General features: G+C 54.7%; 1 protein-coding gene across 1 annotated transcript in view; it reads left to right on the top strand.

The window, feature by feature from the left end:
- The window catches only part of PAPLN (papilin, proteoglycan like sulfated glycoprotein), a 29,622-nt gene that overhangs the window by 7,459 nt on the left and 9,212 nt on the right, over window positions 1-12,951 (top strand). Inside the window, exons 12-21 of the mRNA XM_047079743.1 lie at window positions 451-633; window positions 829-970; window positions 7,546-7,626; window positions 7,790-8,030; window positions 9,028-9,148; window positions 9,417-9,555; window positions 10,619-11,096; window positions 11,803-11,940; window positions 12,047-12,171; window positions 12,465-12,618. Of these exons, the coding sequence (XP_046935699.1) occupies window positions 451-633; window positions 829-970; window positions 7,546-7,626; window positions 7,790-8,030; window positions 9,028-9,148; window positions 9,417-9,555; window positions 10,619-11,096; window positions 11,803-11,940; window positions 12,047-12,171; window positions 12,465-12,618 (1,802 nt within the window). The remainder of the gene's footprint in view (window positions 1-450; window positions 634-828; window positions 971-7,545; window positions 7,627-7,789; window positions 8,031-9,027; window positions 9,149-9,416; window positions 9,556-10,618; window positions 11,097-11,802; window positions 11,941-12,046; window positions 12,172-12,464; window positions 12,619-12,951) is intronic.

The raw sequence follows: 12,951 nt of genomic DNA, 5'->3' as shown, positions 1-12,951 counted from the left end.
GGGGAGGTAAAGTGACCTGCTAGGCGGTCTTGGGAGCTGTGGCCAAGGTGGGGGCTAGGAGGAGCTTCTTGGACTCTTCCTCCTTCTCCAGGATCCCAGGCAGGGTGGGAAAGGCTTTGCCTTGGCACGAAGAAGCAGCTGAGCCCATTGTTTGGGGGCGAGGGAGGAGCTGGCACTGTCTGGGGCTGCTGGTCAGCTGCTTCCGGCACATACATATGTCCAACTTTTGAACGAGGGGATGTGGAAAATGTACCTAAGCTTGGTGTCAGCAGCCCTGGTGTAGGCTGTGTGGCCTCAGAAGAGTGACTCAGCCTCCCTGAGCCCGGGAACCGGACGTGGGCAGTAGAGTGCTGTCCACCCTCCGTGCCGGCAGGTGCGCCTCCAGCTGTCTGCCCTGGCATGGCTCCTCCGGGCGAGGACGAGCTCCTGCTGACAGCCTGGTCCTTACAGTGTTCTGTCAGCTGTGGTGCCGGGATCCGGAAGCGGAGTGTCACTTGCCGGGGCGACGAGGGGTCTCTGCTCCAGGCGACAGCGTGCTCCTTGGAGGACCGCCCCCCCGTCTCTGAGCCCTGCGCGCATGAAGACTGTCCCCCCGTCAGCGACCAGGCCTGGCATGTGGGCGCCTGGGGTCTAGTGAGCACTTGCCTCCTTCCCTTCCATGGCTGCTGCCCAATCCCGGCCCCTTGGGTCTCTGACAGGTGGCCGGACACTTGACCATGCTTGGGTCTGACCTGCATTACCGGGCGTGTTCCCCCTCCCTTCCTTGTGGGGACCCCCAGCCTCAGGGTCTCTCTCCTTCTGTTTGCACGCCTACCCCGCGGGCCCCAGTGCTCCAAGAGCTGCAGCTCGGGCACTCGGCGTCGCCAAGTCGTGTGTGCCCTCGGGCCGCCCAGCCGCTGTGGGAGCCTGGCGCAGTCCAAGCCTGGGGAGGTGGAGCCCTGTAACACACAGCCCTGCCACCTTCCTCCAGGTGAGGACGGGGTGGGGGTGGAGGGGGTGTGGAGTGTGCCTGGCCTGACCTCTTTCCCCACCACGAACCAGCCAGCGCTTCCTAAGTGCCACCTGGGCACCGGCGGGGCTCCTGCGTCTCTGTCTGCTGAAGGCTTTGCCGCCCACAGCCTCTAACTCTGTGCAGCCCCGTGATCAGCCCAGTTTCCCCATCTGAGGCCGTGTCCCCATCCCACCCCCCAAAGCCCACGTAACTGCCGTCACTCTTGAGATTATTTCCTTGTGCCGCAGTGATTGCATACGGCTTGTCAGGCCTACTGGCTTCCTTATTCCCGTTTATACCCCCCCCCCCCGCGGAACTTAGCACGAGGTGGGTACTCGGTAAATGTTTATCATCGAATGACTGCGTGATTGAGTACAGAGGAGGGAGGTGGTCCAGGAGAGCTTGTCCTCACACACTGCTCCTGCCCTTGTCTTCCCCTTCCCCTCACCCCCATCCTGACATCCTGACTGGGAAAGATGTCCCAGGTACGAGGAGCTGCAGGACAAAGGGCCCAGAGGCCGGTACTTGGTGTGAGGACGGGATATAGAGGAAGAATGTGGGTGGGGTTCAGCTGGGAGGAGGGGAGTGTGGGTGGCGGCCCCTGGTACCGTAGGAAGGTGTGTTTGGCCCTGACGTGCTAGTGGTGAGGGCCCCGTGAGCCACGATGGTAGACCTCCAAGGGAGGCCCCTGCCACGGTGACTAAGAGCAAGTTGTCTGGAGTTAGCAGCTAACCTGAGTTTAAGTCTCTACTCTCTGTTGCTGACCAGCCACGTGGCTCTGGGTGAGTGCCTCTCCTCTCTGATTCTCAATTTGCCCACCCGTACAATGGGGTTAATAAGGGTGCTTTTCTTACGATGGTAACTTGGCACCGTGCCTGAACACACAGAGCTTGATAAGCAAAGGGTCGGAAGCAGTGGTGGTGAGGCCGTGTGGGGGCCCCTGGGCCAGGCTCCTGGGGTGCCTCGGCCTGGCCTGGCCTTTGTGGTGCATGAGCAGGAGGGCCCTCCAGCTCCTCTGAGTCAAGCCCCCTGGAACCACTGACACCTTCCTGGAAGAGGTGGCCCTGAGCCTGCCCCAGAGAGGCATTCACGTTGGTAGAAAGGAAGGAAACAGAAAGCATTTCAGGCCAGGCTGAAGTGCAAAAGAAATAACCTTCACTGCTACTTTTATAAAAATAATCTGTGTTCGTTGTAGAAAATTGGAAGATATTAGGAAAGCAGCTATATATAGACAAGTGGGATTGCCTCGATCCCATGCGTTAGTGCAATGAATCGAGTGTGTTTCCTTGTTTTGTGTGTGGGATTTTGTGCATGCTTTCCCCCCTTACAGCCATTTGATGTGTGAACGTTTTCTCATCTCCTGACTTCTTGACAGAAGTCCGTGATGGGCGGGAAGTTAGAACTTAGGTGGCTTCTGGGGTGTAGGTACCGTTACTAACGCTGCGGTGCTAACTGGTGTGCCCAGGGGAGTCCTGCGGAAGCCTCTGCTCCTTCTCTTTCTAGAGCAGCACTTGCTGGCAGAAATAGAGGGCAAGCCACATCTGTTACTTAAAATGTTCTAAGAATCGCATTTAAAAAGTAGAAAGAAGGGGCGCCTGGGTGGCACAGTTGGTTGGGCGTCTGACTGTTGATCTCAGCTCGGGTCATGATATCAGAGTTCATGAGGTCGAGCCCCACATTGCACTGATGGTGCAGAGCCTGCTTGGGATTCTGTCTCTCTTCCATTCTCTCTCTCTTTGCCCCTCCCCCTCTTGTGCGCCCCTGCTCGCTCGCTCTCTTTCTCTCTCTCAAAATAAATAAGAAAGTAGAAAGAAACAGGTGAATTTATATTAAATAATGTTTTGTTCAGGGCGCCTGGCTGGCTTTGTCAGTAGAGCATGTGACTCAATCTCAAGGTAGTGGGTTAAGCCCCATGTTGTCGGGTATAAAGATTACTTAAAAATTTCCTTAATTTAAATAGTGTTTGGCGGGGGGCCCCTGGGTGGCTCAGTCGGTTAAGCGTTCGACTTCGGTTCAGGTCATGATCTCACAGTTCGTGGGTTCGAGCCCCGCGTTGGGCTCTGTGCCGACAACTCAGAGCCTAGAGCCTGCTTCGGATTCTGTGTCTCCCTCTCTCTCTCTGCCCCTCCCCTGCTTGTGCTCTGTCGCTCTGTCTCTCCCCCTCAAAAATAAACATTCAAAACATTTTTTTTAAATAATGTTTTATTTAACCCAATTAAATATTTTTAACATGTAAGCAATATAAAAAATGGCAGGATATTTTACATTCTTTTTTTCACAAGATTAAAAAAAATGAATCTTCTAAATTCCGTGCATCACTCAGACAGCATATCTTAATTCAGTTGCTAAAATTTCACTGGCATACTTGATCTATATTTAGATTTCATAAAATGTACAGTTGGAAGAGTAGGCTCGCATCCTGAAGTTGTTCCAAACATACTGAAGCATTTTCCACTAAGTGAATCGAGCATCAGTTTTTAAGTGTAAAACTAAGTTAATTCTAATTAGAATAAACGTAAAACTCAGTTTCTCGGTCACTCTGGTCACATTCCAAGTGCTCAGTAGCTAGCTCTGCCTGAGGCCAGTAGGGCCCCAGAGCCAGCCCTCAGCCAGGGTGCGGGGGGGTGGTGGCAGGAGGTCTGTCCAGGGTAGGTGGGGCTCTTAGGGCTGGGGACCTCAGGCCGGGACTGCCGATTAAATTTGTCCGATAGGGGGGCGCCTGGGTGGCTCAGTCGGTTAAGCGGCCGGCTTCGGCTCAGGTCACGATCTCGCGGTCCGTGAGTTCGAGCCCCGCGTCGGGCTCTGTGCTGATTGCTCAGAGCCTGGAGCCTGTTTCAGATTCTGTGTCTCCCTCTCTCTCTCTGACCCTCCCCTGTTCATGCTCTGTCTCTCTCTGTCTCAAAAATAAATAAACGTTAAAAAAAAAAAATAAAAAAAAAATTGTCCGATAGGCCCAGGGGAGCCATTGAAAGCTTTGCAGCTTGATAGTGACCCCGTGAAAGCGATTTAGGAGGACAGTCTGAAGCGGAGCCTGCGGGAGCAGGAGCCTGGCGGGGAGCAGGCTGCAGAAATGCGAGCGCTCACAGGGGCCCTGAACAGGAAGGGCAGGCACTTGCCCAGCAGAGCCTGGGGCCCACGTGGTGCGTGGGAAGGGGCCCCGGGCTCCAAGTAAAGCGTGAAAGGTGGGTGAGAAGAGGGGAAGCCGGGGCAGGGTGGGCTGGGCAGAAAGGTGTCTTTCAAGTTGAGCTGACAGAGGGACTGTGAGCTGGCTGGGGACTGTGAATGCGGTTCTGGGGGTGCCCGCAGGAGATGACGGAACTGGGGAGAGAGTGTGAGTCTGCCTCCTCCCGGGGTTCGGCCTGGGTGGGAGAGGCCATGAAACGAAAACAGATTTTACTGTGTATCTGCTAGGGTCTTCCGGCCCTAAAGTATTTTTTGAATATTCCCTGGGGGCTGGCAAGAGCTAGTCCTTGTGGAGATGGAATTTTCACTTAGTTTTTACAACTTTGTTCCATTATGTGGTAATATGCGTATTGTGGAAAATTTGAGACACACAGATAAATAGAAGGAAGTCCCCCACTCCCATCCTGCCACCACACCCCCCCCCCCACGAAGTGCTCAGAACCTTTCACCAGGAGCGTTTTGGGGTGAGTGCTGTTATGCGTCATAAAAAAAAATTCCTGTTCATACTTACTCAGCCTTTTGTGGTTTTCTCCATTTTATGACAAAAAATCTTTTTGATAACTCTGAAGTGGTTAAGTACATACCATAAAATTCACCCACGGGAATGGTATAATTCATGATTTTTCGTAAGTTTATTACCAAGTTGGACAATAAGGTGGTGAAAAAAATCATGTTTCTGAGCAGACCCTCATCTGCTCAGGAAGACAGGCCTGGTTGTTTAATTCCAGTATATTTAACATACGGTATTCTATTAGTTCGAGGTATACAATGTAGTGATTCAACAATTCTCTACTCCGTGCTCATCGTGGTAAATGTGCTCTTAATCTCCTTAACCTATTTCCCCCACCCCCCACCCGCTGCCCCTCTGGCAGCTATCAGTTCTCTGTGGTTACAAGTCTGTTTCTTTCTCTTTTTTCTTTGTTCATTTGTTTCTTAAATTCCACATATGAGTGAAATCCTAGAGTATTTGTCTTTCTTTTATTTTGCTTAGCATTATACTCTCTAGGTCCATCCATGCTGTTGCCAATGGCAAGAATTCGTTCTTTTTATGGCTGAGTAATATTCCATTGTGCATATGTACATCTTCTTTATCCATTCATCAGTCGATGGACACTTAGGTTGCTTCCAAATCTTGGCTACTGTAAATAATGCTGCAATAGACATAGAGATACATACATCTTTTTGAATTAGTGTTTTTGTATTCTTTGGGTAAATAGTAGTAGAATTACTGGGGGTCATGTGGTAATTCTACTTTTAATTTCTTAAAAGTCTTTATTTTTGAGAGAGAGAGCGCACAAGCAAAGAAGGGTCAGAAAGAGAGAGAGAGAGAAAGAGATACAGAATCTGAAGCAGTCTCCAGGCTCTGGGCTGACAGCACAGAACCCGATGTGGGGCTCAAACTCATGAACTGTGAGATCATGACCTGAGCCGAAGTTGGACGCTTAATGGACTGAGCCACCCAGGCGCCTATTTTTAATTTTTTGAGGAAGGCTGGTGAAGAATTTTAAACATACAGAATAGTTGAAGAACTGTATAGCAAGCAGCCATGTACCCACACTTAAATTCTATACCTGCAATTTTGTTATATGTGCTTTTTCATGATTTACTCCCATCCCTTCATCTGTCAATCAAATTGTGTTTTTTTTGAAACAAGTGTTTTTAATATAAAATTTTTTTATTGAGGTGAAATTCACGTAACATACCGTTAACCGTTGCAAAGTGTATGCTTTGGTGCTGTGTACTCACAATGTTGTAAAATCACCCGCTCTCCTCTAGTTTTAAAATATTTCCTCACCCATAAAAGCACCCTGCTGTACCCCCTTAAGTAATCACTCCCCGCTAACCCTAACTGCCTTCCCTGGTAAGCTGATCTGCTTTCTGTCTCTATGGATTTGCCTGTTCTGGATGTATCGTATAAAAGGAATAATACACCCTTTCGTGCCTACCTTTCACTCAGCAGGATGTTTTTATTTTTCTCAATTTTATAATTTTGAGAGAGAAGAGAGTGCGGTATGGGGGGAAGGGCACAAAGAGAGGGGGAGAGAGAATCTTAAGCAGGCTCCAGCCTCCCCCCCCCCCCACGGGGTTGGATCCTGTGACTGTGAGGTCATGAGGACCTGAGCTGAAATCAAGAGTCAGATGCTTAACCGACTGAGCCACCCAGGCAGCAGAATGCTTTTAAGGTTCATCCAGGCTAGAGCACACATCAGCACGACCTCTTTCTTATGGCTGATAACAATTCCATGGATATGCCACAACCTGCTTATTCATTCTTCTGTGGATGTATATTTGGGTTGTTTCCATCTTTTGGCCCTAACAGATAAGACTACTATAAATGCTCATGCGTAAGTTTCTGTGTGGACATGTGTTTTCATTTCTCTTGGGTGTATGCCTTAGAAAGTGCTAGGCTCTATGATAATTCTATGTTTAACTTTTGGAGGAATTGCCGAACTGTTTCCATGGTGGCTGCACCAATTTACATTTCCACCCGAGGTGCCTGAGGGTTCCGGTTCACCCACGTCCTCACTGACATTTCTTACTTCAGCCTTTTTGATGACCGCCATGCTAGTGGGTGTGAAGGAGTATCTCACTGTGGCTTTGATTTGCATTTCTGTAATGACCGATGATGTTGAACATCTTTTCGTGTGCTTATTGGCCATTTGTGTATTTTCTTTGGAGAAATGTCTGTTCAAGTTCTTTGCCCATTTTTAAAATTATTTTTTTTAAGATTTTCGTTTTTTAAAAGTTCATTTATTTTGAGAGAGAGAGAGTGAGCAGGTGCACAAGCTGGGGGTGGGGGGGAAGCAGAGAGGAGGAGAGACAGAATCTCAAGCAGGCTCTGCACCATCAGTGCAAAGCCTGATGTGGGGTTCGAACTCAAAAACTGGGATTGTGACCTGAGCAGAGATCAAGAGTAGGATGCTTGACGGACTGAGCCACCTAGGCACCCCTTTAAGATTTTAAAGTCATCTCCACACCCGGCGCAGGGCTCAAACTCACGACCCTGAGATCTAGAGTTGGCTGCTCTACCAACTGAGCCAGCCAGGTGCCCCACTTTGCCCATTTTTTAATTGGATTGTTTGTCTTTTCATCAGTTCAATCTAAAAGTATCATTGCTTTGTTTTACGTAGTTGGGATCAAACACCGATGCTAATTTTATATCTGGCTTTTCTTTTTGTGCAACATGTAACATTAGTGTTTTCTAGGACTAAAGACTCTTGAAACAGGGGAAGGGTGTTTTAGGAAATCACAGGTCTGCTCGTTCTCGCTTCTGCTGTCCTGGGTGCCCCAGGCGCTGCCTGAGTGGTGGGGTGGGACCACGTGGTGGTTAGCGTGGCCACGGCGTGGGCCTGACCGCCCACTCCCTGCAGGCGTCCCCAGCATGCAGGACATGCACAGCAGCCCCAGGGATCCTCCCGTATCTCTGGGGCCTCAGGCGGCCCCCACCTCAGGTGAGAAGCTCAGTGGAAGCCCCCAACACAGGGCCCTGGAGATGGAGGTTGGGGGGGGGTAGGTGGTTTAGGGGGGCTGGGGAGAGGTAGGTCTGGTGTGGACATAGATGGAGAGGTGTCCAGGCGGACACCTCATGTGTCTTTTGCTTCCTCTTCTTTCTAGATTCCAGAGGCCAGTGGTGGGCCCGTCAAGAGCAGCCCTCGGCCCAAGGAAACCCCACAGGAGCCCAGGGCCTCCACCTGCCAGCGCCAGCCCCCTCTTTTCAGCAATCCCCACACAGACAGTCTGGCTTGGCACCCCACGACTGCAGACTCAGCCCCTATGGGTGCTGTCCTGACGGCCACACTGTATCTCTTGGGCCACAGTGGCAGGGCTGTCCTGGGGCCTCATGTCAGCAGAGCAGGTAGGTGCCTCTTCCTCTTCACCAAGTCAAAGAAGGGAGATGGGGCCGGGGGATGGTATCTGATGGGCAGGGCAGCGACTCCGAGCAGAGAGGGGGTGGGGTTTGCAGAGCTCAGGGATGGGACTTCCGAGGTGTTATCTCCCAGCTGCCCTGACTGTGCAGTCTTGGGGACTCTGCTTCCTGTCACTGACCTTCCTAATGTGCAGAGTGGGGGTAAGAATTTCCGCTTTCGCTACCGAAGTCAGCCCGTTGAGGTGTAGCCTGAGGCTCTGGGAAGGCACGTGGGATAGAATTCTAGCTTCCAGATCCAAACCAGGCTACCGGTCTCTCCGGGGCTGGGGCGCTGAGAGCCCAGACTTTGGGGCCAGCAGCCCGGTGGCGATCTATCCGCTGTGTGCTGCGTGATCAGGGCAAGTTATTCCTTTGGTCTTGGCTTCCTCTGTGAGACTGGGAACAGTGACAGCCACAGGCTGGGTTGCCGTGAGGATGGAACCATCCCAGGGTGCCTGGCACACGGAAGGCGCTCTGATGTGTTCCTCTTTCCCCTTCCTTCCCATCTTGTGGTTGACAGAGCTGAAACAGGAGGAGGGCTCTGCTCACCCCTCTTTTCCCCATCCCCCCATCTGCTGCGATTTTGTAAAACCTACTCGGGAAGCCAAGATTTGTGCAGGCTTAGTGAATTTTCTCCTCGGTTAGGGGTTTCCGCCTTGGGTAGGAGTTGAGGAACCGTCAGGTATCAGGAGACACGGCCCTGCTTATCGTGTTACTGCTGTGTCCCTGGCTGCCACTGAGTGGTTGGTGGATGTGGCTTGGCATGCAGAACGGTATGCCCCACGTGGAAGGACGCGGTGTCTCCCGTTCGGATCCTTAACTGCTCAGCTCCCAGCGTAGGGAGCCTCAGAGCCCAGTTTCCAGGATGCTGGAAGCTCGGGGGATCCCGTGAGGGTGGGGATCAGGGGTTGGGTGGTGACGAGACTGCTGTGTGATGCTTGTCTAGGTACGGGTGCTGCCCTGATGGGGTGTCTGTGGCTGAGGGGCCCCATCAAGCTGGCTGTGCAGCATCTTACAGCAGTGATAAGACCGGGAGAAGGCCGGTGTCGAGAGCAGTGGCTTCCACAGTAAGTGTCTGGTTCACATGAGTGGGCAGGAGTCCCGCACCTGCTCAGCGCCACTGTGATCCAGACTCTCTGCACTTGGGCTTCAGATACGGGCCTAGGCTGGAGTGGGGGTGTGTGTGTGCAGGGGGGGTCCATCTGACCTTCCCCTGAGGCTGGGGTACTGCAATTCTGCCCCTCCCTCTTCCTGTCCTCCTTCCCCAGGCAGCCTAGAGTCCCCACCAAGAGCCAGACCTATTCCCAACTTCCCCAGTCTGGGTTTCCTCCGCAGGCTCCCAAGGCCCACCAGCCCCAGGCTCAGCAGAAGGAGCCCAGTGAGTGCCAGGGCTCCCGGTTTGGCTGTTGCTATGATAATGTGGCCTCTGCTGCTGGTCCTCTTGGGGAAGGCTGTGTGGGCCAGCCCGGCTATGGTGAGTGGATGCCCCTTCATCCTTCCTGGTGAGTAGGCTGTGGTCCCGCTTTGCCCCCCTTAACCACCACAGAGCCCCACCCAGATCTTCCTACCAGCTCAGTTATTCATTCATTTCTTTGACAAATATTTACTGATCACCTGCTAGGTGCCAGGTCAGAGAACAGTGCCATATTGTTCTTGTTTCCAACAGTTTGCATTTGAAACCATCTGACTGCTTGTGGGAGTTGGGGAGAATTGTAGGCAGGGCGCCCACAGACAAGGAAGGCTTGTCCTGCCCCGCCCCCACCATGGGGGCTCAGCCCCTTCCAGAGGCAGAGATGGTATAGGGTGGTCAGAGCCCGGATGGACAGGGATGGCCCCACCCTGCCTGGGATGAGTCCTAGAGGGAGGTCATTGAGACTGGAGCATGGGATATGTGGGTGGCACCGGCAGGGACCCTCATGGGGACCTCAAAAGCCAGATGGGCTGGTGGTCAGAGTCTGCAGGAGGCTGGTCCCTGGATGGGACCCCCGCAGGGGCCAGCCGCAGTCACCTCTGTGTCTGTAGAGAGGCAGAGCAGGGCTGTGCTGGGAAGGTAGGCCGTTAGAACAGGCTGGCTGGGGGCTGGAGGCGGGTTCAGAGGCTGGGCCTCTTCACAGATGTCCTTGCGAGCTGAGGGCTGGGTTCTTATCGCGAGCTAAGTACATCAAAGCCAAGCTCGGTGCGTGTGTGTACTCTAGGGACCTGGGTCAGGCATGGGGAGGGGCATGAGGGAGCCAGTCCAGGTTGCTCATGGCCCTGACCTTCTGGAGCGCTCTAGTTCTGTGGGTGGAGGTGGACGGGCTGATCCCGGAGGCTGCTGGTGATCCCAGCCCAGGTAGGTCTGGGCAGTGAGCAGACTGTCCCCAGGGCCAGGTCAGGGGCCCAGACAGGGGTGTAGACCCGCTCTGTGAACTTGGGAAGAGCCTGGCTCCCACATCTGAGGCTGAGGGGGCGGTGGGCACTTCTTGGCAGAGCTCTGCCGGGGCAGTATCTGCAGCCTGATGACCTGCCCCCTCCCTGCCCCTTCCCTGCCCCCTCAGCCTACCCTGTGCGGTGCCTGCTGCCCAGTGCCCATGGCTCCTGCACGGACTGGGCCGCCCGCTGGTACTTCGTCCCCTCCGTGGGCCAGTGTAACCGCTTCTGGTATGGCGGGTGCCATGGCAACGGCAATAACTTTGCCTCTGAAGAGGAGTGCGTGAGCAGCTGCCGGGGACGTCAACAGGAGCCCCCCAGACCTGAGCCTGGGGCCTCTGGCCAGAGCACCCATAGAGACGGTGGTGGCAGCGGTCCTGGAGGCCAGCAAGAGGCCGGCAGGCACAGGACGGGGGCCACAGTCCAGACGAGGCCCTTGCCTTCTGGTGGCCTCTGGTGGCGAGACCGAGAGCCTGGGCCTGGAGAGGAGGGCCACGCCCAGGCCTTTGGAGAGAGGCCCCTGGGCCAGGAGCTTGGGCCCAGTGCCCCTGGACTGGGCGGAGATGCCGGGAGGCCAGCGGCGCCCTCCCACAGCTCTTCCTACAGGTAAGGCCTACCTTCCCCAGGTCAGGAGCTGCGCCCATTGGAGCTCAAACCCTGAAGTCTGCAGATCCTCCCGCCCCATCCCTAACCTCAAATCCTCCAAATGGTCTTGCCTGGGGGGGCCTTCGCCAATAGATGGTGGGTGCCTGGGTCTGATCTTGCCAGGACGCCCCGGGGCCTGTCTAGTTGGAAAAGCTTGCAGGCTTCGTGACCTTTGGCAACTCATCCAACTTCTCCAAGCCTCAGTTTCTTGACCTGCAAAATGGTGATATTCTCTCTTAGATTTAGTATGGGTTCCACAGTCTTGGGACTATGTCCTATTAATGAGACTTTTGGGGAGAATAGAAACAAATAAGTAAAACTTGAAATTCCAAAGGGATCAAGCAGTGGTTTAGTTCTACACGGGAATCTGGTGTGAGCTCTCTCTCCCGACCTCTCCACGCCCTGGGCTCTGTACCTCCCTTGCTGCTGTTGCAGGACCAGGTTGAGGTAGCTACGTCCAAGGGCATGGTGGGGAGCCGGGGTGGGGGTGGAGTGAATTCCTGAGCCCACGGGCTTCTAGAGCTGGGCCTCCCAGGGGACCCTGTGACCCCAAAGGTGCCTGAGACAGGATGGGCACCGAGCTCTCTGTGGTGGGACACTGATGGAGGGGGAGTCCCTGGCCCTGGCGCTTGTGTTGTTAGTGCAGGTTCTCACTCCCACTTCCCAGGATCAGCTTGGCAGGCTCAGAGCCAGCCCTGGTGCAGGCGGCCCTGGGGCACTTAGTGCGCCTCTTCTGTCAAGACGACACCTCCCCGGAGCCCCATGCCAGGTGGCAGAAAGATGGGCGGCCCATCTCCTCTGACAGGTGATCTCCCCTGGGATGGGAGGGTGCAGGCAGGGTTACGGTAGGAGCACTCTGGTAGGAGCACTGGGGCCTGAGGGGGCCTGGGCTCACTGTCCTCCTCATTCAGGCACAAGCTGCAGCCCGATGGCTCCCTGGTCATCAGTCCCCTGCGGGCAGAGGACACTGGCACCTACAGCTGTGGCAGCAGCAGGCCAGGCCGTGACTCTCAGAAGATCCAGCTTCGTGTCACAGGTCTCTGTCCCCACCCCACGCCCAGCGGAACAGGTCTCCGTCCCCACCCCACACCCAGAGGATTGTCATGGCCCCAGGTGGGAGGCGCTGGCTGGGAGGGCCTGAGCCAGGGTGCTCCCACGCTGGAGGGGCCCCTTCTGCTGGCAGGGACCACGTGCTCCAGTTGGGCCGAGGTGGATGTCCTCCCCCTTGTGACCCTCATTTTTCCACACGTCCCTGGCCAGCCTCGTGGCCCTTCCTTCCTTCCGCTGCATTCCCCCCACAGCTCACCCCTTCTCCTGGCCTCATGACAGGGGGTGACGTGGCCGTGCTGTCTGAGGCTGAGCCAAGGCACTTCCCTCAGACCAGGGACCCAGCCCAGGGCCACAGTCCTCGGGAGTCCAGCCTAGTGGGGAACGCGGGGGGCCTGGGGGCTGTCTCCTCCTTGCAGATTCGGCCCACGACCAGGTAACAGTGCAGCAACGCCATTCTGCTCTCAGCCTACCCCACTGGAGGGCCAGGGCCGATGGGGGTCCTAGTGGTGAAAGGAAGGGAGAGTGGGTGGGGTCACAGGGCTCTGCCGGGCAAGGACTAGGGAGGTGGAAAGGGAGCCCTCTTCCCTTCCCCAAACAGTTGAGACTGGCCCATGGCCCAGGGCACAGGAGCTGAGGGAAGGGAAGCAGAGCAGGAGCTGGAGAGCCTGAGATGGCCTTGGGAGTTTATAGAGGGGTTGCAGAGGGCTGGAGGGGCCCAAGTCAAAGTGCCTTGTGCAGGGCAGATGTGCAGGATCTCAAAGCAGAT

The sequence above is a fragment of the Lynx rufus genome, unplaced genomic scaffold (genome assembly GCF_022079265.1).
Source record: "Lynx rufus isolate CCGP_SWC_20201006 ecotype Redwood Valley unplaced genomic scaffold, mLynRuf1.p SCAF_17, whole genome shotgun sequence".
Lineage (NCBI taxonomy): Eukaryota > Metazoa > Chordata > Mammalia > Carnivora > Felidae > Lynx > Lynx rufus.
This window is presented reverse-complemented; position numbering and strand designations above follow the sequence as displayed.